The 25,234-nt window shown below is 34.6% G+C and overlaps 1 protein-coding gene across 1 annotated transcript in view; it reads left to right on the plus strand.

Moving 5' to 3' along the window:
* The window catches only part of LOC102539006 (protocadherin-15), a 379,801-nt gene that overhangs the window by 192,426 nt on the left and 162,141 nt on the right, over positions 1–25,234 (plus strand). The window contains exons 14-15 of the mRNA XM_072971518.1: positions 13,965–14,044; positions 20,866–20,959. Coding sequence (XP_072827619.1) covers positions 13,965–14,044; positions 20,866–20,959 — 174 coding nt within the window. The remainder of the gene's footprint in view (positions 1–13,964; positions 14,045–20,865; positions 20,960–25,234) is intronic.

Raw genomic sequence — 25,234 nt, forward strand, 5'->3', positions numbered from 1 at the left:
TTTAAACTATTAAATTGAATTAAGGGATTATTTATTTAAACTGTGTCAAAATCCTCTGTTATCTGATATATGCCTTATATTAGCTAGTAAAAAACAGAAGCAATAATAATTATTAAGGTGTTATTCATATATATAAATACATATGTTAGGTTAATACATATTTGTTAAATAAAATAACAGGGACTAATTATGCTTTGGTATATATCAAAAGACAGAATTTGAAGACCTTGGAAAACTTAAGGGAGAAGAGGGAGGTTGTTGTCTTTGGAGTAGGGAAGCAGAGATGGAATGAGAGAGCATGTAATTTGCATAGCTCAGTTCCTGAAATGAAAGCAAAAAATATTTTTTTTAAGTTCCTATTCTCCAAGAGGAACATTGCTGTTCTTGTTTTTCAGTTCATTCATACTAAGATTTGAGATTTTAAAAGTTAGGAAGAAGGTACTGGGCACTTGGAATAATGGATAGGAAAGTGAAATGTCAAATATGGAGAAATGGATACATTCTAAAGAGTATATTCACCCACTTTATGATTTTACCAGCTCTGGAGAAGGAATGATCACTTGCGATTTAGAGAACAAAGGAACATGTTGAAGTCCCAAGAGGTAGTTCACTAAGAGATCAATGTTAATAATAACAGCATCAACATCTAATTTTAATTGAATGCTGCTGCCAATGAGGAACTACACCCAGCACTTGAAAACTTCCTCCTCTTTTATACTCCCAGCAAAGAAGTAACTTTTCTAATGTCAGACAGAATCCTGTTGGGGATTCCATCTCTAGCTTCTGACGTTAGAGGCTGTGTGCTAACCCTTATTCTATCTGCATTTCTAGAGACTGAGGTTCCCTTAGTTCTTTCAGTTGTTCTCAAACTTGCAAACAGTTCCTTCAACAGCAGAGTAGATCTACTCTCAAGGCTAATCATTCTTTTCTAAATTCTGCTTGATCAGCCTTGACTTTATTTTTTCACAGTTGCTTCTCGATTCTTCACAAAGTGAAGAAAACTGTTATACAGATAATGTCCGTTGACACTGGGAAAACTTAATTTAGCCACTGCTGTGAACTTCTGGTCCCGTTTATCAGTGAACTAACTGGCTCTGGTAGCTTGAGCCACTTTTCTCTTCCTGGCTTCTCCTTCCTGATGACTGCAATAGCAGATAAAACAGCTCAGACACAAATAGCAGGGGAAAACAGAAAGTGATGTGAAGCAGACCAAGAAGTAAGATGTCGCCACCTCTGGTTACCCGAGGGAAAACATGAGTTCTAGTAATGAAACTACTTGGATATGAGTGTAAGATGGTGCAGTGGTGAGCTTGCAACATGCATTTTCATCTTTATCCATTTTTCTTATTTTTAATAGCTTCAAAAAGCTGTAGAATTTAAATTATATGCCTCAAAGGATTATTATTTTTCATCCTGAAGGAAAATTGCAGCTGCCTTGATCTCACTACAGAATTGACCCATTTCCAGAACAGTCTGCATGAAATGCACACTGTCAGGTAGTAGGCCCCTCTGCATGAACAGGTCCTGTAAGAGGTGCTAATTTGTTTTTATGACATCTTTGAAATGTTCTAGAAGTGTTGAGGGTTCTTTCTTCCTTTTTTTCCTTGTTTGATGAATATTTCTTGTGAAATAGGGTATATTATTCCCCTGAAGATGATGCAGGAGTTTATGATTCATGAAAGTTTTTGCAGCTGGTGCAGGTACAATATGCATGAATCACAGGCCCTGTGCTGTAGATTTTGCAATGTCATTTATATTCTGGGGATCACTTTGGATATGTCATCTGGAGATTTGTTCCTCTGTCATCAAAGAAACTCTTTTGAGCATTTTGATTCTTTCATGTGTAACTGTATAGACTAACACTGCAGATTGTACTAAAAGATGACTACTTCTCCTTCAGTTTTATAATATATGACTTATTCTATTTAGTAGGTGGCCTTGATTTTTCTAAGTGTGAGGAATTAAATTCTCATTTATATTTTCAATTCATGTAGTAGAAAATACATTTTCTCACCTTTCCTTGCACTAGGTTTCAAGTGGCTCTTTCATCATTAATGTTATCTTCAAAGGATAATGTCATAGAGAGTGTAGATGGGAAGGTGAAATACATTGGACACTGATATTGGTTGCCTGATTGCAAAGTATAATTTATATTGTATATGAAGGACGCATAGATTGATAGAAGATAGGTGTTTTACAGAGAGGGATGTTTCACAATGTCAAACAACTGTGTTTTGTGAAAATTAAATCTGATTTGTAGTGCAAATTTTTCTCCTTTAAAACAGATATTCTGATACGTCTATAAGTTTCAAAAAAAAGTTTGATGTCCTTGACACCATGGGATATACATTATCTAGAGATGATTTTTCATCTCTAGGCATACAAAGCTGTCGAAAGTGAGGAAAATGTATTTTATGTATTCTCTAGTCACATATGTATTTTCCGTTTCCCAAAGAATACTTTAGCCTCATGTAAATCTTCCATAGACAGCAATATGCTCAGAGATATAAAGCCAGAGAAGTGTCAGTGAGGTTAGGGAAAGGAGACCCCTACATTTAAAACAGCACCTCCTAAATCTTTTTTTTCTTGACCCTTCCTTGCTTAAGAAGGAAATAAAGATGGTAAAAAAAAAAAAAAAAAAGTATGAGATTTTGCCCCAGAACATGTGTAGGCTGTGACTTAAATGCACATTTTTAATGGAGTTAGACTTTACTATATTCTCTAACTTACACTCTAACAAGAAGTAGGGTACATAGGAAATGGGTGAAAATTACCTTATTTTGCACTCAAAGAGAACTGATATCTTAAACTTGGTACAGTGCAAGAAATAAAGCTGTATTCTCAAGTTCTTGTGAAAGTAATTAAGAACCTACAAGTAAATTAGTAAGAGGAAATAGTCTTTTTCTGATATCACTGAGCATTAAGCAGGGGCGCTGTGGCTGGTGGGACAGGTGAACACAGGTGATGGTTTGTGGTGTGTATTCAGCCTGGAGGCAAAGATTCACTGGCAAGGACAAACGTTGTATTTTGGGACCTCTCCTGCTCCACATTTTCATCAAACACTTGGATGAAGACTTTTACAGCCTCTCATCACACATCTACCAACCTCTCTGCACCTGTATTTATGTTTTGTTTTTAATCTTGTAATTAAAAATTAACACTCCATCTTCCTATCTAAACCATTTCCTTCACTTGCATCTTATTTCAGTGCTTCTCAGGCCTCTGAAATGAAGGGTGCGTTTAAATAATTAAGTAGAAAAATGAAATAAGATACAAAAGACATAAAGAAGACAGCCTTTTTTTTTAACTATTAGATTTAACAAGATATAAAATCACCCTGACAAATCGCTTTAAAATTTTCTAAACTACTCTAAATTTTACTCTGGAGAAATTTACTGTACATTTCTTGTATCATCATGACCCATAATAACCACTTTGCAGAATGGCACTGCTCCGTAGATCACAATCAGGACTGGCTACAGTTTGCAAGGCTTAGTGCAAAATAAAAACACAGCACCTTTTAATTGTGTGTTCTCTGTGCTGACCCTGAAAGCACGCTGCTAGATCCTGTCCCATCTGGCCTGCTCAAGGATATTGCTTGAGAATCATCTTTTTACCGTCCTGCATCGTAAAAATCTCTTACTGTATCTGAATGTTTCCATCAGCATGAAAATATGCTGCAGTATCTCCCAGTTAAAGACAGAGCAACAACAGCAAAAACTTCCCTTGATCCCATAAACCACTCTAGCCACTTACCCAGGTCTGTGCCTCCGTTCCCTGTGGGAACTTCTCAGATACAGTATCCACACTTACCTGGAGAAAGTCTTGGTCATTTTCTCTGTTCTCTCTTGACCCCGTTATAATCAGAAGTTCAGTATCAGCAATCCATTGATATGGCTCTTTTTGAGATCCCAATGCTCATTCCATTGCCAAATCAGTTCCTGATCTTACTCTTTTACCCCAAAAGGTAAAGACCCCTCTTCTTGTCATACCCAAAAGATAAATTTACAGTTGAGAGACAGTGTGTTGTGTAGTGAAAGATTTTAATAGAAAATGAAAAATACACCTCCAAGAACAGGAGGTGGGCTGATTGAAGGGAGAAAAAGAGGCAGTTTTTTTGTCTCCCTCTTCTCTTATACCCTCGCTTAGAGGTGGTCTTTTGACTGATTGACGGCTCTTGTGCCTGGAATGCTTAGTCATGTTTGGCCCCTTTGTGCCTGTCCTTACCCATGGTGTAGACAGAAAAAAACAAAACAAAACAAAACAAAAAAAAAGTGAAGTGAGGCGCTAAACCTCAGTGTTAATTATAATACAATGAACATTGGGTCATGTCTGGTTAAGTCCTTTCTGCAACCATGGCTGCCAGGTTTTAACCGGTTTCTTGCTGGCACTCACTTAGAAGTAAAGTCCCTTTATGCTGGAGGCAGACACGACACCATCTTCTGGACCATCCTCCCTCTCCTCCACCTGCCTGCCTGGTGCCCCCACTTATTTAACTACCTAACACACTCTATCCATCAGTAAGATATGACAAAATAGATAATTCCTTTCCTATTAAATAACTTATTTATTTGACTTCCAGTACATGAGTCTGGTAGAATTTCCCCCCACCCTCCCTGGCTGCTCTATCCCAGTCTACTTTGATGGTTTCTCTTCATTTCCCTGGCTGTTAAAAGTTGAAATGCCTCAAGGCTCAAGCTTCTAACCTGGTCTATTTATAGTCACTTCTAAGATTATCTCATCTGTTCTAGTGGGTTTAAATTGTTATATGCTCATAACTTCTAATTCATGTCTCCATCTTAGCTCACTGCTCTAAAACTCTAGACTCATGTCAACTGTATGATATGTATATATATGATATTAAATATATATGATATTAAATAAGCATCTGTCTTAGATTGAGTTTCCAGAGAAGCAGACCTTGAGATAAAAGATTCAGTTGTAGGACATTTATTAGCGACTGTTTTGGAAATCAGCTCCTGTGGAAAGGAGAGGAAGAAAGCAGAATTAAGTTTAGGGAAAAGTTGAGCTTCAGTGCAGTCCCAATAAAGGCTTCAGCTGACTCCCCTGGAAAGCTCTGCAGCTGAAATAGCCCTTTATATAAAGGTAGGCCTTTTATATACTTGTGTCAGTGAGTCGGATGCAGGTTGCCTCAGAAAGCAACTTGACCTTGGGAAGGTAGCTCTCTTCAGAAAAGGCATTCTCTGAATAGGACCGACAGCTGAAGCCTCTCAGGAGGCAACATTTCCAACATACAGGGGAAAAATTTCTTTGTCCTTTGAAGGTGTATTAGGGAGGCATATCATAATGTTATCATAGCATCTCAAAATTCATGTATTTCATACTCGACACCCAGTACTTACTTCCCCCAATCCCAAGAAAACAACTGGTCCTCATGCATTTTTTCCCTGCTCAGTAAATTACATCCTCAGTTGTCTGAAATCTCAAGCCAAAACCCTTCAAGCCATCTGTGACTTTTCTCTTTCTCCATAGCCCTCTCTTATTTCCAGTTAATCCCAGAATATTTCCAGAATTTCACTATTTCTTACCACCCTTACTGCTTTCTTCCTGTTACTAGCCACCGTCAAATTCTGCCTGGATTATGCAGTAGGTTTCTACTGGACTTAACTCTCACCCCTTTATGAGTCTATTCCTCACATAACAGTCAGAGGAATTGTTTGAAAAATTTTTGAAAACAGCTTCGCTTCTTTGTGAAAATCCTCCAGTGGCTTCCCAAATCACCTAGGATAAAAGAAAATGTGATACCTACCTGACCTCATCTCCTGCTTCCCATCTTCTCAGTGATTCTATTCCTGCCCATCTGCCTCCTCGCACACTGGCTGTCTCCTGCCTCGGGGCCCATTCACTCATGATTCCCACTGTCTGAAGTTCTCTTTTCTCAGACATTCACGTGAATTACTTCTTCCCTTCCTGTATATTTCTGCTTGCTTTTCCCCTTAGCAAAATGGTCTCACTTGACCACCTTATAAAGAATAACAACAACCGTCTTCCCGTGCTCCATATCCACTTTCCCCTGTCTGCTTTCACCCCGTGTGCACTCTTATTTGTTATGTCACTGTGCCAAATACTACATTAGGTCCACAATGACAGACTCCGTTGTATTCACCATTTTATCCTCAGTAACTAAAACAACGCTTGGAACACATACTGTGTGATCCATAAAGATCTGTTGAATGTCAGTCGGATCTGATTTCAAGAAAGGCAAAAGCCAACATTTCAGACAAGTGTCATCAGTCCCTGGCATTTGTGCCCTTCTTTCTATTGCTTAGCTCTGTGTAGATTGTATTTGGAGGCAGCCCCAGTAATTAAGGCATAGAGGTGCAAAAAAAAAAATCTTGCTCTTGATTAAATCTGAAATGAGGACTTGGGTTAATGTAGCCTTAAGATGAGGTAATGGGGGAATGAATGGATAAAAAGTTTTCTGAAAGAAAAGATTTCAAAATTGTAGAATAGATAAACAAGATTACACTGTATAGCACAGGGAAATATACACAAAATGTTATGATAAATCACAGAGAAAAAAATGTGACGATGAGTGTGTATATGTCCATGAATGACTGAAAAATTGTGCTGAACACTGGAATTTGACACAACATTGTAAAATGATTATAAATCAATAAAAAATGTTAAAAAAATAAAAATAAATAAAAAGAAAAGATACTCAAGTAATGAAATGTCATACATATCCTCTAGAAATTCCAAAAATATTAAAACACCATTTAAAAACACCAGCTTCTGTATATTTAGAAATGGAAGGACAAATTTCAAGAAGATTCATTTTAGTGATTCCTCCAGAGAATTTTTTGCCATTCCAACAGTTTCATGCCTTTACAAATGATTCACTGCTTTGCTTTTCCAAACTAAGATATAGGGGTAGGTGAGAGTCAGAGTAATGCAGAATTAACCAGCCCAAGATTTTAGTGGTGCCAAAATGAGACACCCGGGCTTAGAGGAAGTGGTCACCAAAGCAATAAGGTAGAGTATGAGATCCTTATCTGTCATGTAATTTTATGGACAACCATAAAGCCATTGTATGTAGTAATAAAGCCGTATTTTGGAAATCTGGGCAGGAAACATTTAAAACTGACCTTTACTCCCTATTTCTAATCTTTATTCTTACTTCTATCATGTCTCTTCTTAAAGCCATGGAGGGCTTTTTCTTGTTTTCTAGATAATTAGTCAGCTGATAATCTTTAGTCACTTTTAATTGAATTTTGTGGAAATGGGGAAGACCTACTTTCATCAGCTCCTTCTTATAAATAATTTTTCAGCGAAAGTTTATAACTATAGTGGAAACAGATGATTTTCATTTACTTCATGCCAGAAGACCATAGTATGATCCAAAGAAGTTTCAATTTCTAAACTTGCTTGATAAAAAACAAAAAAAGTTGTTTTTGTTTCTTTTTTAAAAATTTTTTAATTAAACAGAATAAGCCATTCTGTTCATCCTAAAAGTTAAATTTAAAAAAAAAAAAAGGATGAATTTGAAATCTGGGTTTGAATGTGAAATACTTACTTGGGCAACTATTTGAAAGCTACTTTAATAGCAGTAATCAGCATTACCTTCAGTAACTTGGCAGTGAATGATTCTCTATGCTGTTTTGTAAGTAAACCTCAGAGTTTATTGCATGCCTTGAAGCTGTTTATTGCTTCACATACTGGCAGCTATTGTTGAATAGAGCTTAAGTATGCAAATGCCATGATTTTCCTGAGATCTTGATAAATAGAAAGGAAAAAAGCAGTGTTATTGTGGTATACTCAGTAAAAAACTAGTAAGTGTCAGTTGTCTAGGAAAAACAATAGGAAACCCAATCGGTGTTGAGAAGTGCTACGGTGATTCTACGCTTAACTACCAGGAATTGGTTGATTTGGAGCTAAGAAAACAATTTATTTTAGGTAATAATAAAAAAAAAATACAGAGTATTTGCATTGGAATAGTTATTAAAGAAAACTGAAGAATTCCATATCTCTTGTTCACATTTTGAATACTTTCTATTTCATATGAATTCATAAAATCCTATACCAGTTTTAAAATGAAAATAAAGAAAAAGTCTTCAACTCTGTGATATTCTCCACTTATATACCTGCCTCACTCACACAAAAGAAAAAAGATTTAAAAAAAATTCCAGATGAAGAAACATCATTCAGAGATAGAGGCAGAATTATTTAACAGTAAAAGTTGGCTTTGCAAGAGAGTTATTCTCTACCACCTGCCCCAAAATAAAAGTCGTTTATTTAGATTTTGATAAACACATGGTTAGACAGAGCAGCAAAATTTGATTGCCACTACATTCCTCCTAATTTAACCAGCGTCTGCTGGGTGATTTTGAATCGGATTTTGCCTTTGTGAGTCAAAAAGAAAAATTCGAAGATATACCAAAAATAGCAAGTGGAGAAGACCCAGATGTCTATGCCTTTTTCTCCCTAGTTTAGCTTTATTTTTATAATCGACATATCTATATCTACGCATATACTCAAATGCAATCTTATCATACACATTATATTATTTCTTCTTAGGTAGCTTTCTTTCCTATTTTCTGTTTTTGCTTTACTCCCCATTTGCTGTCTCCTTTCCTCCAATGAATTCTCCAGCACTTCCGTATTTTACGTGGCATGTGTCTTCTGGTATTTTTCCATCATATCATGTTCATTAATAATTACATAAGTCACAAAGGTACGTATGTGTATGTTTACATATTCACACAGACGTAATACACATATACATGTTTTGCCATTGTCATAAATGTACATGTATTTATTTTATAATTTTTCTTTTAAAATATTATACATTTACAGAAGAAATAAATGGAAGAATAGTACCAGAACATTTGAGGATGAGTTAGGTTACTGGCATGAAGTCCCATCACGACTAAACACAATTTCTGATTTCTGTAAAAAGCGTAGTCTCCTATGTGCAACCACAACAGAACCATTCAAATCAGGAAGTAACTTTGACACATTCCTAACCTTCTGACTCCATTCAACTTTTGCCAGTTGTCCTAATAATGTTCTTTACAGCAAAATGATTCAATTCAGGATAGCATGCGACCTTTAGTTGCCATACCTCTTTACTTTCTTCGATCTGAAAGAATCCTTGATACTTTTGAAGATTGCAGTACAACGTTCATGAATCACAGGTCCTGTGCCATAGATTTTTGTAGCGTCATTTTTTTTCTTATGTAAATATAATTGATGGATAAGACAAAACTGTATCACTACACTTCCTACTGCCTTTATTGCACTAAACTTACCCTCTCGGGCACAAAAAGTGCAAAGGTGAGCCCACACTGTAAGTACTAAGGCATTTCAGTAACAAAGCAGCAAACAGATATGCCTTCATGGAGCTTACATTCTACTAGGAGAAGAAGAAAGTTAACAAAGTATATAAGTGAATTGTATAGAATTTTAGAAGGTGGTAGTGCTATGTGGGAAAACATAGGAGGGGAAATGGAGAGGAAAAACATGGGTGACTGCAGTTCGATCAGCGATGATTTCCCTGAGGTGGCCTTAGCAGAGTTGAAGAAGGTGAGAGGATGAACCATGTGGGTATCTGGGGAAGAGCATTCCAGGTGCAAGTGTGAAGACCCTGAAGTTCAGGTCAGCCTGGTGTGCCTGAGGAAGAGCAGAAATACTAGTGGGTCTGGGCTAAAGTAAGTGAGGGGGGGAAAATAGTAGAATTGATATCATCAGGTAATGGAGGTGTGGAGATAACTATTAACAGAAGAGTTTGAGTAGAGAAGTGGCATGAATAAACTTAAAATTTTAAAAGATCATTCTGAATTCTCTATTGTGAACAGTCTGTGGTGGAGACATGTGAGAAATTTTGGAAATTAGGATTTTATTTCAGTAGTGCAGACTAGGCTTGGAGTGATATCTCTGGAAATGGTAAGAAGTGAGTTCAGTCTCATATTTTGTGGGTGGAAACTATAGGATTTCTTAATGATTGGATGTGGGAAAGGAGACAGAAGTTAAGAATGGCTACTAATATATGGCCTGAGCAACTGGAAGGACTGAATTTCCATTAACCACAATTAGAAGAATGTCAGAGGAGGAGGAATTCGATTGAGAACATACTTCATTTGAAATGTCTTTTGGCATCTCATTGAAGCTATTACATAGGCAGCTGAGTATGAACTTGGGAAAGAGGTATGGACTAAAAGCATAGATTTGAAACCTTGAGTATTTAATGTTATTTAAAACTTTGATTGGATGATGTTCTTAAGGGCGTAGCTGTAGAAGACATCCAAAGACTGGTTTTAAGGTGCTGAGGAAAAGAGGAGGACCAGGAATGCAGACCTAGAGTAATACATACCCTGAAAACTAAGGGGGAAAAATGTATCAAGGAGAAAGGAGCGATCAGTTATGTCTAATGTGACTCATAGGTCAAATTATAAACAAGCAAACAAAATGAAGAAACAAACAAACACAAGGATTGTGAACTTAGTGATTTTACTAATGTGGAATTTGTTGGTGATGTTGAAAAAAGCAGTTTCAGGGCAGTTGTGGGAAGATTGGAAGTATGATTGAAGTGGTTTTTTAAGAGAAAATAAGAAGAGAACAACTAGAAAAAGTGGAATGCAAAATTCTTCCCCCAAATCTTGCCCTAAATAGGAGATCAGACAGCACATTATCAGTAACAAGAGGGAAGATGTAGTGGGTGGTTACAAGGTGGTGGGTGGGTGGATGGGTGTGTTTGTATGAAATTTGGGGGGTTTGCAGAAAATTGCTTTAATTTTCTCAGTGAAGGACTAATCAGGCTCAGAAGTTGAGAGTAAAGACAGAGTAGGGTAAGTCGGAGACCTGAGAAGAAAGTGTTAAGTAATCATTATAAGAAAGAGGGAGAGTGAAAGAACTGGCAAAATGTAGTGTAGTAGAGGAACAGAATGAAAGACCTTAGGGCATGCTCGTGTATTATAGTGTCATTCTAGATTGGCTGCGTTTTTAAGTTTCAGATATGCTATATTTACATATTATTTATCATAGTGTTTATACTTTTTTTTAAAACATTGAATAAACTGACTTTACATAAATGACATACTTTCAAAAAGGAAGTTTTATATCAGAATCACAAATGACAAAACAACACTTCTTGGAATAAAAAAAGTATAGACTAATTCATATTAAAATATATTCATGAACATTATCATTTTGTTAAAGGGCCAACAATTTAATACCAGGAGTGCACACACGTTTTTAGAAACACTGCTATCCTGAATTGAAAGCTACAGTTCTTGCTCTCAAGCAGTTTAATAACATAAATCAGAACTCATTTCCCTGAGTGAGAAAAGAGAAGACCATCTAAATCCGTTGATTTTATCTATTTTAAAATCCCTAACGGCAGATACTTTGTCTTAATGCCCTGCAAAATGTGTAGAATCATTCTGGGTACATAAAGTGCACTCTACCAGATGGTATTTGATGGCTGCGTCCATTTTTAACATGAACAGAATATCAGTTTAGAGAAGATTTGTTTTCTTTAAAAAATTCCTATTTTCCAGTGTCTAAGCTTATTGCTCATTTAGATAAATCCTTTTGTGTTCCTATGGGTAGTTCTGAAAAATGGGTGTCTTGAATTTAGATGTAATGGGTAATCTGCTTGAGCAGACTAGAAAGAATAGTTGCTTTGATTTTTAAAGATAGTCTTTGTATTTCAAGGGAAAAATAAAGGAAAACTTAGCTTTATCTTGGTTCACATGCTGTGAAACACGTTATCAGCAAACTGATGACTGAATATCATTACTTACTAGTTATCCCAAGCAAGCAGCATCCAATCATGTAACTTAAGGTGTTAAAACTCAGGTGGTTTACCTGAGGCCAAATAGAATGGGAGCTAGTCTTCCACTTGCCTGCTATTACTCTAACTCACTAGGCATTTTCCCACCTCACGGCCTTTTCGCTTGCTCTGCCCTCTGCCTGGAGGGCCCTTCCCCACTTTTACAATATGTTTGCTGAAAGTTTACATTTTTCCTGTAGCTTTCATGGTAACCTACATGTAAGTGTAAGCCCTCACTCTGCCCTCCCTACATGTCCTTCTGGAATTATTTTTTATTTTTGTAGCACTTATATGGATCAGAAAACCATGTATTATAGAAATATGTGTTAATTATATATGCAATTGATGTACATAAATTACATTATAATTCTATTATGTATAAATAATGTATAATTATATGTAATATATTCTATATAAATAATACAGATTAATTAACTATTTTGTTTTTTCTCTGCTCCCCCTATGACATATATTAATTAACTATTTTGTTTTTTTCTCTGCTCCCCCTACTACAATGTAAGCTGCTCAAAGGAAGAATTTTTGTCTGTGTTGTTCACTGTTGAAGTTCCAGTGTTTAACAGTGTAGATATTCAATAATTATTTGTTGAATAATCAGTGAATACTGAAGGTGTTACTGTGAACTTCTTTTTGAAGTTAGGTATCTTGCCTGAGAAGAAATAGTACAGCCAGGACTGGAACCCAGGTGCCTGGCTGTGGGCAGTAAACACTATGATAAGCCCAGGGAAGGTGACTGCTACTGCACTTCTCTCAGATCTTGAATAAAGGGCTCATGTTGGACTTGACTGATCTATAATAAAGACACAGAACATTTTTTTGCACTAAAATGTTTTGAGTAAATCCTATCTGTTATATTATGGAAAAATATTAAATCTACACTCCTTTTTTTAAGATGAAATGGTTACTATTATCCTTAGATAAAAAGAGATACATCTTCCAACTAATTATATAGAACTTTAATTGCAATGGTGAGAGAAAGAGTAATGTAATTGAAGTCTTTGGCATTTCCCATTTGCTATAAGGTTACTGCAAGGCTTACATGAAATAAGGCATGCAAATACAATTTCTGACTTAGAGTGAGTAGTTAATAAATTTTAAGTTAAGGTTTCAATAACAAAGGTCATATATAAATTTCTCCCCATCATTTAGAGAATGTTTTTTCGTATATAGAAAAATATATTTTAAAAATGTTTTTAGAAATACATTTAGGTCACTCATATGTATATTATCAAACCTTAATACTCCAAGAATCATTTTTTCTATTGACTTTTTCCAATTATTAGGCATTATTTCTCCCTTTAGATGTTGTCAAATATAGGTGTGTGGTATTTATGCAAGTGCTAAGACCAGTAATAGATAGATTTCCAAACTCTGATCTCAGTAGCACCACTCCACCTTGTTTAGTTGACTGAGAGATTATGAATGCTCCCTAATTACTACACTGTTTGCTACAGATCCTGAAACAACAACAAAGATTAGCTAAAGGGATAAAAAGAAGAAAACAATCAAATAAGGATTTTCTTATAAATCCTGGGTCTTCAACATTTCCAATAAGGGCACAACCTCACATAAGAATGCAGTACGCAAATTATTGGCTCTCACAATCCTTAAAAGTTTGAGGTATTTAAATTGTCAAACAAAACTGAAGAAATATTTCAGGGTACCTCAGGGATTGAAAATAACTAATTTGGCTGAAAAAAAAAAACACAGAATCCTCTAGGAATTCCTCTCTATTATTATTTTAGTAACTTAACAAAATAATAACATATAAATAAACAAAATGATACATTTGTTTAAATTGTTCATATGAAATTAAATGCATAAACCATAGGAAAAATCATTGCTGTATTTCCCCATCAAGTAGGATTATGTATACATTCAAAAGATACTATTCTTATTCATTGCTACTACTCTCAGATGAGATGAAATGACAGAACTGCTAGGATAAGAGATGAAGTTCTGTATTTTACATCTTGCCATTAGCCCATGTTTTAGTCTTTATTCTTTAAGGTATCTTGGATCTTCTGTACTGTTAGTTTCAAGCTTCTAAATTACACTGTACTGAAGAGAAGCTGACTTTATAATAATCATTCTTAATAATAATATAATAATTTAATTATTACTTGATTTAAATTATTCTTTCTTTCTGAAGGCAACTGATCGAGAAGGAGATCCAATAACATATGCCATTGAGAATGGAGATCCACAGCGAGTTTTTAATCTTTCAGAAACGTGAGTTAAAAATAATTACTAATTTTCTTTTTCTTTTTAAAATGTTAAGCAATGTACTGGTAGCAAGAGAACAGACTTCTAATCAGAGACTTTCAGCTGTTTATAGTTTTATTTTACTTTTTTTTTTCTATGAATGCTAATGAGAGGTGGGAGGGGATCATTCTGAATCCAGAAATCATACCCAGGAGACTATTTATTTATTCTAAACATTTTTACTAGGTAAAATCCACTGAGGTGGAAACATTTCATTTGCAGGTGTAACCTGGGATTAATTAGATCCCTTTAAAGTTGTCAGCTACTCTTAATAACAAGGGTATTTCTACAAGGAGTAACTTGGCACTAAATTGTTCATTCACAGGGAATTTTGTAAGACAAAGTGTATTCAGATGCATTTAAGTTGCCACCAAAGTCCATTATTCAATTTCTGTGTAATGTAGGCGTATTCTACAAAAGCTGAGACAAAAATATTTCATGTCCATTCTAAGCCTCTATATCTGTGTCATTCTACTCACCTCTCTGAACTTATCAGAGGTAATGTTAATCATAACTATGGAGAAAACTGGCAGCAGGCAGTGAGGAGGAATTGAGGTTTGCTTTGTTTCTCATCTGTGATAGCAGAGTAGATGTTCTGCTGTCACATGGGGCTGGTTGTCAGAGATGTTCTTGATGGCTCTCTGATGTTTTCAGTGTTGTCATGAGTGGTTTTACTCCCTGAGGAATGGAAACCTAAATGTAGCCTATGATTATAATCTGAAAAATCTGACAAATTAGCCAGGCACTCAGGAACATGTGGTATGTAATGCCAAATCAGAGTGAGCCATTTGTGGTTGCTTGATCTTGTAAGAAACACCTTCAATTTCACATTGACTAAGATGGTACAGTCATGAGTTTGTATGGATGGAAACAGTGTTTCCCAGACTTTTAGATTTCACAGATGAATAAGCTGTCATTTGAAAAATGGAAAGACTTGAGTATTTTGAATTTCCCCCATAGGTTCATACAAATCATAAATTAGCTGTAATTGACAATCATTCTTAAAGAAAGAAAACTTTGTAGAAGGGATATTTTACCAGTAATCAAGACCAACATTGTGTGGTACTGACTGGTATGATAGATTTCTAGATCACTAGGACAAACTTCAGCGTCCAGAAATAACCCCTAATATTTATGGCCCATTGATTTAAAAAAACAAAAGGCCTAAGACAATCCAATTAGGAAAGAATAATCTTTTCAACAAATGAAGCTAGGGCAGCATGCAGAAGAATGAAATTGGATCTGTTTCACGCCTCTTTGTGATGTTTTAATTTGTAAAAATTACTTCAAAGTGGATCAAAGACCTAAATATAAGATGCATAACTTAGAAGAAAATACATAATTAAATCTTCATGATTTGGATTAGGCAATGCTTTCTTAAGTATGACACAAAGAACAAAAGTGATTAATGAGAACACTAATAAGTTGGACTTCATTGAAATTTGAAAAAAAAATTTAATTCAAATGGCACCATCAAGAAAGTAAAAGACAACTCCACAGACTGAAGGAAAATATCCTTAAATAATGTGTATGATAAGGGACATATATCAAGCATATGCATAGAACTATTACTACTCAAACAAATAAATAATCTAAATAAAAATGGATAAGAATTTGAATAGACATTTCTTGGAAGAAGATAACACGAATGTCCAAAGAGCACATGGATTACTAGTCACTAGAGAAATGCAAATTAAAAATCATGAAATACCGCTTCACATCCTCTTAGAATGGCTATAATGAAAAAGAAAGGAAATAACACATATGTGGAGATATCAGAATCCTCATATATTTCTGGCAGGAATATAAAATATACACTCTGGAAAACTGTTTCTCATATGCTCTGAATGTTGAACACAGTTACACTTAAAGGCTAAGGGTTAAAAAAGAACCTGAGAGTTATTTCTGCCCCTTGTTAGAATTTTATCTGAGAATTTTATATCTTCACTGGCATTTTTATTTCTTTCTATGTGATTAAATTAATCTTGACACTAAATTTAAAGCTTGATTATGTTTTTCATATCAGTTTGAAATACACTGAAGATCAACATATAAAAAAGATGACATGCATTTTTTTCCCATCAGCTCTACTTTCAAAATATATATTCAAATCACTCTTCTCTCACCCTTCACTCATCTTAGTTCATGCTGCCATCATCTTTTCCCTGAACTGCTACCAATATTTAACACTTTCTATTGGTCTGTGTTTACTCATCACTAATTACTATTTGACATAGAATGCCATATCAAACCAGAAGCAATCACACATTTTGAAGTACATATTAACCTCTCTAAATATCATGATAAGGCCAGAAACATGATGCCCACATCAACATGATAATCTGCCAAAGACTCAGACACTTATAAGTGTAAATGATGTTAAATCACAACTAGTAGCATGTACTGGAAAAGATTAAAGGAAGCATGGAATACAAAGCATGAAACCTGTGAGAGAGTCTCTGCCTATAATTAGGCTGCTGAAATATTTCCTAATAAGCAATGCAATTTGGGGAAATGAACACTTACAGAAATGGATTTTAAATGCTAGCAGGTTTGTTTGGAAACAGATACCCTGTACTACTTTATATCTACATTGTTTAAACAATGAACACTATTTGTATGGTTTGCCAAACCAACTTACTGTCTAAGAAAGCTTGATTTTTTTCAAGCAAACACATTTTAGGCATATAGCCTTCATGTTTGTTGAGGAAATTCTGTGTAATATAAGTAATATAATTGAAGTTACATTCACATAGCATAAAATTAAGCATTTTAAAATCAACAATTCAGTGGCATTTAGTAGACTCACGATGTGGTACAACTGTCAATTCTGTCTAGTTTCAAAATGTCATAATCATTCCAAAAGGAAACACAAATCTGTTAGTAGTTACTCCCTACTTGTTCTTCCCCTCAGCTGCTGGCAACTACCAAGTTGTGTTCTGACTCTGTGGATTTATTGATTTTGGATATTTCCTATAAATGGAATGACACAATATGTGACCTTTTGTGTCTGGCTTTTTTCACTTAGCATAATGTTTCAAAGTTCATCCATTAAGAAGCATATCTCAGTACTTCATTCCTATGTATAGCTGTATACTATTCTGCTATATGTGTATACAGCAATTTGTTTATCCATTCATACAATGATGGAAATTTGTGCTGTTTTTCTATGTTTTGACTGTTGTGGATACTGCTGCTATGAACATATATGAACATGTATTTAAGTACCTGTTTTCAATTCTTTTGAACATATACCCAGCATTGGAATTGCTGGGTCATATTGTATTTAGTTTTTGAGGAACTGCCAAATTGTTTTCCATAGTGACTGAATGATTTTACATTCTCACCAGCAATGCACCAGGGTTTCAATTCCTTCACATTTTTATCAACACATTATTTTTCCCATCAGTTTTATTAATTATAGCCATCCTAGTGAGTGTGAAGTAGTACTTCATTGTAGTTTTGATTCGTGTTTCCCTGATGACTGATGATGTTGAACATCTTTTCATGTGCTTGTTTGCCATTTGTATATCTTTGGAGAAATATCTGTTCAACTTCTTTGCCTATTTTTTAATTGGGTTGTCTGTCTTTTTTGTTGTTAAGTTGTATGAAGTCCCTTATATATTTGGGAAACCAGACTTTTATCAGATATGTGATTTGCAAATATTTTCTCTCATTTTGTAGGTTTTCTCACTTTATTGATAATGTACTTTGATGCACAAATTTTTTCATTGCAAGCAAGTCCAGTATATCTATTTTTTTTCTTTTGCTGTTCATGCTTTTGTTGTCTTATTAAAAAGTTCATTGTCAAACCCCAAATCATGAAGATTTATCCCTATTTTTGTCTAAGAGTTTCATGGTTTCAGTACTTATAAATGAATTGTTGATCTACTTTGAGTTATTTTTTGGATGTGGTGTGAGATAGTCCAGTTTCATTCTTTTGCATGTAGATCTCAAATTGTCCCAGCGCCATTTGTTGAAAAGACTCTTCTTTTCCTATTGGATGATCTTGGCGTTCTTGTTGCAGATCAATTGGCTACAGGTGTATGGATTCATTTCTGGGCTCTCAGTTCTGCTCTGCTCACCAATATACATGGGCACTTTTAAATGCCTTAATTTCCTGAGACTCTCTTTCCAGTTTTCCCTTCCAGGATTTTGGTGTTCCATTGTATGCCTCAAACATAACCTTTTGCGTCAGATGACTGCAGGTTGGTCCCTGACTTAGCATTGTTTTCCAGGAATACTCACTGCTTTACTGCCTTGAGTGAATTCTGAGTTAGGTAAAATAAAGACAAAGACCATGTATTACTCCTTCAGGCAGACTCCAGGCAGCCTCCGGGCAGCCTCCAGACAAGTGGAATAGATGAACACAATTTTCTGTGAATAAAGATAGTTATGCTGCCTTCAGAAACAGGTACCAGGGTATTACATTGGTAATGTTGGCTGCTATCTTTGAGACGACTCTAATCCAGGCAGGGATGGGGCAAGGACAAGTAAAAATACACAAATCTTTACTATCATTTTAAGTTGCATTTTTCCTAATTCTGCCTTCATTTGGTTGCTATCAACCTATGACTGTTTTCCAGAGTCCTATTAAAGGTGTTTCTGATCGTTCCTGCTTTATTTTTTGATGCTTCTATGGAGAGACCATCTTTTTAAGCTGCAAACTTCACCATTTTCATTATCACTCCTGTGCAATAGATTTTTCAATTATGTAAAATTTAAGTAAAACTATTATTGATGTTTTTATCAAGAGTGATTCTTATGTATTTTTAATACATGGATTTATAAGATTTACTGCATTCTTAAATGCAGCCTAATATATCCTGCTCCATAGCTTCCTTCCAGCTGGTAGTAAGATTCCTCCTTTCCAGTTATTTATGAAATTTCATGAAAGGATGCTTGCATGTACCCATAAACTAGTCTTTCAGCTATGAATCCCAAAAGACACTACATGTTCTTTCACTCTTTCCCTATTTCCCAAGTATCCTGTCTAACTTTCTACTACATTAGGACACAAGGCACACGTTATCTTAAGCAAAGGATTATTTCCATAATAATCAACATGTCTATGAAAAATAAGCTATTTAGGTATAATATGGCTCTAAATGGTAATATAATATAAATTTATAGTGATTTTTGTATTTAATATACAAAGAATCACATAGAGTCTTGAACTTTAAACTGAGGGGAGAAATGGAAAACAGTAACTCAACTCTCTTCTTTTCATTGTACTTTGGACAGGTTTTCAGATTTCCGATTTCTAAGTTTCTTGTGAATAAGTCTCAGAAGCAATAAATGTCTTACTTTTCCCTTTGAATGTCATTTTAGAATGGGATTATTTGAACCATCTGTGGTATGGGAATTTGATCCAAACCTGATTGCTGTGAACTACCCTGGGAATTAGTTTTCAGTTATTTGGGCAAAACAATTTAAAATGTATAAGAGGCAAAGTTAGTTCTTCATAGTCATACCATATGTTTAGAACTTTTTTTTTAGGTCCATATCAACAACAATAAAACTTAGCAAATAGAGTAACTGAGACTCTGATTTTGATTAATTGGTGTTGACTCTCTGCACCCAACTACCATATGTGGCGTGGATTGCTTAAATTCTGCTATAACAATAAAAACACTTGCATTAAGATGAAACCTTTTGTCAATCAGAAACAAATTATGTTTTCATACTTGATAAACATTTTAATGTTTTATTAAATTAACATAACCTCTCCTTCACAGTAGATGCCTTTTAGACCTTAGTTAAAATGTCATATACAATAATATCTAAGACATAAATGTAGAACTTGTTTTAGAGAACATTATAAGTGACCAAACTGTTATGAAACAATTCACGTTGGAGAATAGCATCTTAAATATTTGAAAGCATTTATTCTAAACAGGGAAAAGATTAAGAATTAGTATTAAAAATATTCTAAGTATGAGAATTTTCCCAAAGGCTCTTCATCTCCCATTATACATAATACTTAAATTAAGAAACATCTAAAATTTAAAAGGATAACAAAATGGTAAAATTGTTAGTGTATCAACAAAAGAATTTGTTTTTATGAATTATAAAATGAGAGAGTGAATGCTCATAAAATTAAAAAGAATGTAAAATATGCAGCCTGATTGCTCTTTTGAAAGCAATTATAATATATTTAAATATGGTTATAGTAGAGAATAAAAAGAAATATTATAAAAATAACCATAATATCTAGAAAAGTTTTACTATTCCACTGTGTATTTTCTAATTGTCTCCAATAAGCCTCTGTTATTTTGAAATTTGGAAAGAAGGAAAAATAAATTTTAATCTCTAAGGTATATCAAAGATGAAATTCAGATGTTTGCATTTCCATAATGGATACATATGTGACAATGAATGAGAATGATAGAGATTAAAGAAGCCACTTCATTATCCAAAGAATTGTGAACCTGCTAAAGATTAATGGACTCTTTTCTGTTTGAAATAGTCACAAACAAGATCGCTATCTCTCTTCCTGGAATGAATTAAGCATAGTTTTGTGGAGTCTTTTGTAGGGGGAGGCTAGAGAATCAACTCCGTTATCTCATTCAGTTTGGCCATTTTTCATTATTGTGAAGAAGCTGAGCAGCCTTAAAAGCTTTCTTCAATTTTCAACATGAATCCTAGAGTCATTCATCTTAAATACTCAAGCTATGCTTGCCGAAGGGGGAGAAATCCTGTAGAAGTAGTTCATAACCGTAGGAAGTCTCCCTGTGACGTGGTATCTTTTTGTACCTCATTTGTTTGTTTATTTTCTCTGTCACTAGTACTGGGATTCTAACCTTAGGGAAAGCGCTGGACAGGGAGAGCACTGACCGCTACATTCTGATCGTCACTGCTTCTGATGGCAGGCCTGATGGGGTGAGTACTCTCCTTGGGGAAAGGGTTTTAAAAAGAGTACTGAAGACATCGAGAGAGGCTTGGAGTTGTACACTCTAAAGCGATTTATGACAATCATGAATTCATGAATTAATTTCTTTTTCACCTGGAGCAACTACTTTAAATTATTTGAAGTGCTCTTTTCTCCAGTGGCCTCTTTTAATCCATGAAACCTGCACTCTGAACCTGTTATGGAGTTGCATCTTTTGACTTGACAGAATACATACTTGGGGTGAACATTCTTATTCAATTTATGGAGAAAATGAACTCTAACTTAGTCTAAGAAGTGTTTCATTTTGTTCATCACCAGCACAGCACTGGCAGGTCTGGCGGTTTTATTATGTTGGGTCTATTTCCTTTAATGTCACTTTTTTGGGGGAGGGGCAGGCTATGGGCAGAGGGGAATTTGTGCATAGGTTTCTTGAAGCACTTAGGAAACCAAGTTGATTGACCCTGTAGTGTATTTGTAAGCAGCACTTAGAATCTGGACTAATCCTTGATGATTGAAGTAGTTTAAAAGGACCCATAATTCTAGAAGAGATACATTTTATTACCTCTGTGACTAAAAATCAATGTTAAAAGTAAATAAATTGTTTAGTCGTTCAGGAGTGTTTTAAAATCATTTGATTGTATTCTTTAATCTGTCCTATCCACAGCTATCACCATTCAGATTTTTGAGCACCATAACATTTCAGTTGTTAGCAATGCTTTATTAGACTGTTTTTTTGTTTTGTTTTGTTTTGTTTTGTTTTGTTTTGTTTTGTTTTGTTTTTACCATTTCTGTACCACAAAGTAGCTCTTGTCTTTAGTTCAGTGCTTATGGGTGAACTCAGCACTGTTCTCTGGAAATAATTTTAAATTCAGTATAAGTGTCTAGTCAAGACTCACCCAATTCAGATAACAACATATCTCCAGTTTACTTGGAATGATTTTTTTGATCTATAAAATAGACTGATTATAATGCTCTCCTCATGCTTATTTTGAGGACTGCTGTAGAAAGTTTACCATGATAAAAACATTTAAAATTTAGTCTAGACAGTTTTATCTTCTTAATTAAAAATTAGAAAAATAGATAGGGGTAATTCAATTTGGTAATTATAATCTGCCCAAAATAAGCTATTTGCCATTTTTTCAAATATTAGATAAACAGCTATATGTGGAAATAAAATATACAGAAGAGATTTAGTAAATAGTAGGGCCAATAGAAGGCACTTAGATATTAGACAAGTGAATAAAATAAAATCTAAGATTAATTTTTACATATGCAATCCCTTTAATTTATATAGTATACCTGTTTAAGATATACGTGAAGAAGTCAGTGAGAGTCTTATGAAGAAAATAATTGAGAACTTGACTTATGATGAAAGTTTAATGGGTAACTTGGCTACGAAATAACTGAGGGGGGAAATTCTAAGGAAGAAGAGGAATTATTCAGCATAGAGTAAGAAGTATAATTACAGTGAAGTAAAAGTAATAAGGAGGTTTCAGGTCTACCATTAGGATAGGGGAAAAAGCATAATGCATAGCTTTGAGATACGTCACATTATAAATCAGAAATTAATGGAAGTAATATTAGCTAGAAACTTTTGCCTTTGGCCTTAAAAGTAAAATTTCTTAGGCAAGAATAAAGGTGGAAAATAAATAGTATATTAAGCTATCTATCATAGCTATCATAATCTCAACCTAATTACAGCTTTGCCCACATCAAAAAATGAAAATAAATTCTGGGATTAAATTAGTGATTTAGTTCTTTCTAGAGCGTTTTTCCTCCATTTATTTACTTGTTAATTTTGATTCTCCTTGACCAGTTCACTTAGCATTTCTAGCTCTCCTTTTTCCATTCTTATAACCACTAAAGACTCATTCAACTTTAAAATTCTGATCCTCTTAAGTAATTTGCTTTATTTTCAAAAGTATGTTTTGATAATCAATAGAAAAATAAACATTTAGATTTTAAACAAAAAGCTTCTTCAGTTAATTTCATCATTTATGTAATTTTAGAGATAGACTTAATGATGAGCACATATGGTGAGTTCTTGAAGACAAAAATGATTAAAAATAGTAAGTCTCACATTTTGATAGCACTTTTCTTATCTAAACATTTAAAACTTCTGTCCTTTGTAGAATTATAGTAAAATTAACCTTTTAACCTTAATAATCATGAGTTTCAAGAAAGATATTTAATGAGCACAGACCCCAGGTGGATAGACTTTTCTTAAGTCAAAAAGATTACTATCAATTTATATGAAAAAAATTGCAAAGATATAATTTGAATATTGCAGAATAGAGTCAATAGTTCTAATATGTAGCCCAGAAATTTACGTTTTTAACGATTAATCAAGTGGTTCTGATGCACATGGTCTTCAGACCACTTTCCAAGAAATATAAGCTGGCAATTATTCTGTGTGTGTTTATTATCTTACATTTCTGCCAGAGACATGGATAGTCTTTTATTTCATATAAAATTCACTAAGATATGGAGAAATACATCCACATGATCCATAAATTTCAGATTCTATTAGCACTGACCACAGCCTTTGACTGAGGACTCAGAATAGTCTGAAATCATCCCACTCCATGGTGTCAAGAATGGGAACTTTAAAGAATGGGATGGAAACCAGTACAGTAGATTGACAGGGAAATACAGGTAGGCTGACCCTTTATGTAAGCACTTAGAAGGAAGGTCAGCAAACTCGAGTGTGGCTACTCTTAGATTTGGCTCCAGGCTGTCCATTTTAATGTCTCGTTTACCCTCTGGCAAATTGGGAACTACTGGTACTATAAAAGGCCCTTCTTTTTACTGGTTTTAACTCTAACACAACTTTTAAAGAAGTAACATTTGTTAAACTGATTTTTGTTATAAAAGCAATGTAGCCCTCTTAGAGAAAATTTGGAAAATATATAGAAGTTAAAAGGGGAAAATAACATGATCTGTGTTTCATCTAATCAGATTTGAATTTATGCATATCCACATACATCTACTCACAAGCATATGTTGGTGTGCATACATCCTTTAAATGATTTCATGGAGATGTGCACACAGAAGGATACACAGACCACAATGGTGCAACGTAATGAATTTTCACACAGGGAACACACTTGTATAATCACTATTCAGAACAAGAAGAAACAGAAACTAATTAGCACCCCAGTAGCCCAGCCTTGTGATCATGCCAGTCCCTACTCCACCTTCTTCACAAAAGTAGTCTCTATCCTGACTTCTATCACAGTGGAGAATTTGCAGCAAATCTTTGAAACGTCTGTACTTGGAATCATATAGTATGTACCGTGTTATGTCTGACTTCTTACATTCAACGTTACATTCATGAAATTCATTTATGTGATTATACGTAACAGTAATTTGTACATTCTTAGTATTATACATTATTCCATTTGTGTATGATACACTATCTATTATACAACCATCTACTATTGGTGGGCATTTAGTCTGTTTCTCTGCTTTGATTATTTAACACTGCTCTGCTCATCTTTGACATTTCTTTAAATAAAATTTTTATTGGACTTTTAAATACAGAAATAAGTACAAATCATACTAAATACCTGAGTAAATTTTCACAAAATAAGCCCACTGATATAGCGAGTACACAAGGGAATGAGCCATTATCAATACCAAGAATCCCCTGATAACACGTGGTCATTTTTTAATGACTTCTGGACATTCTATGTTAAGAATTACAAGGCTTGGGTTAAAATTATATTGCTCAAAAGAGGATTTACTCAAACTTCTGTTAAAACAAGGGCAGATTATCTTAATCCATACAGAGTTTGAATACTGAGTTTAATCTGAGTAAGGCCTGGTCTAGACTTCATGCAGCATTACTCATAGAGTATAGAACTCCAGTGATCCCAACAGAAAGGATGGGGTATTTACCAGAACCTCTCCTCCGAGGTAGCTAGGAAATTCAGCTTTTGACCCCTCGTTCCCACGACTACGGCAACATTTCTTCAGATTCATTTCCTCTAAGTCACCTCTTTATGTTCATCTTTTTAGCCATTCACCCCACATTCCTTACAGTTTAGGACAAACTGTTTCTATGGTTTTTAAAATGAAAGTTATTCTCTTATGACAGTGACAGTTTCCCTGCTTTTTCCTTCTACTTTTTATTTACATGTTATTGAAATTTCATATCATAGCATAATGGATTTTTTTATTTTCCAGCCTACAGTTCTTCTTTCTCAAAGTTTGGTCTCAGCCTTCTGCGATCTACCCCACACTGGGACAGCGCTGGGTGGGGG

Source organism: Vicugna pacos, chromosome 11 (assembly GCF_048564905.1).
Source record: "Vicugna pacos chromosome 11, VicPac4, whole genome shotgun sequence".
NCBI lineage: Eukaryota > Metazoa > Chordata > Mammalia > Artiodactyla > Camelidae > Vicugna > Vicugna pacos.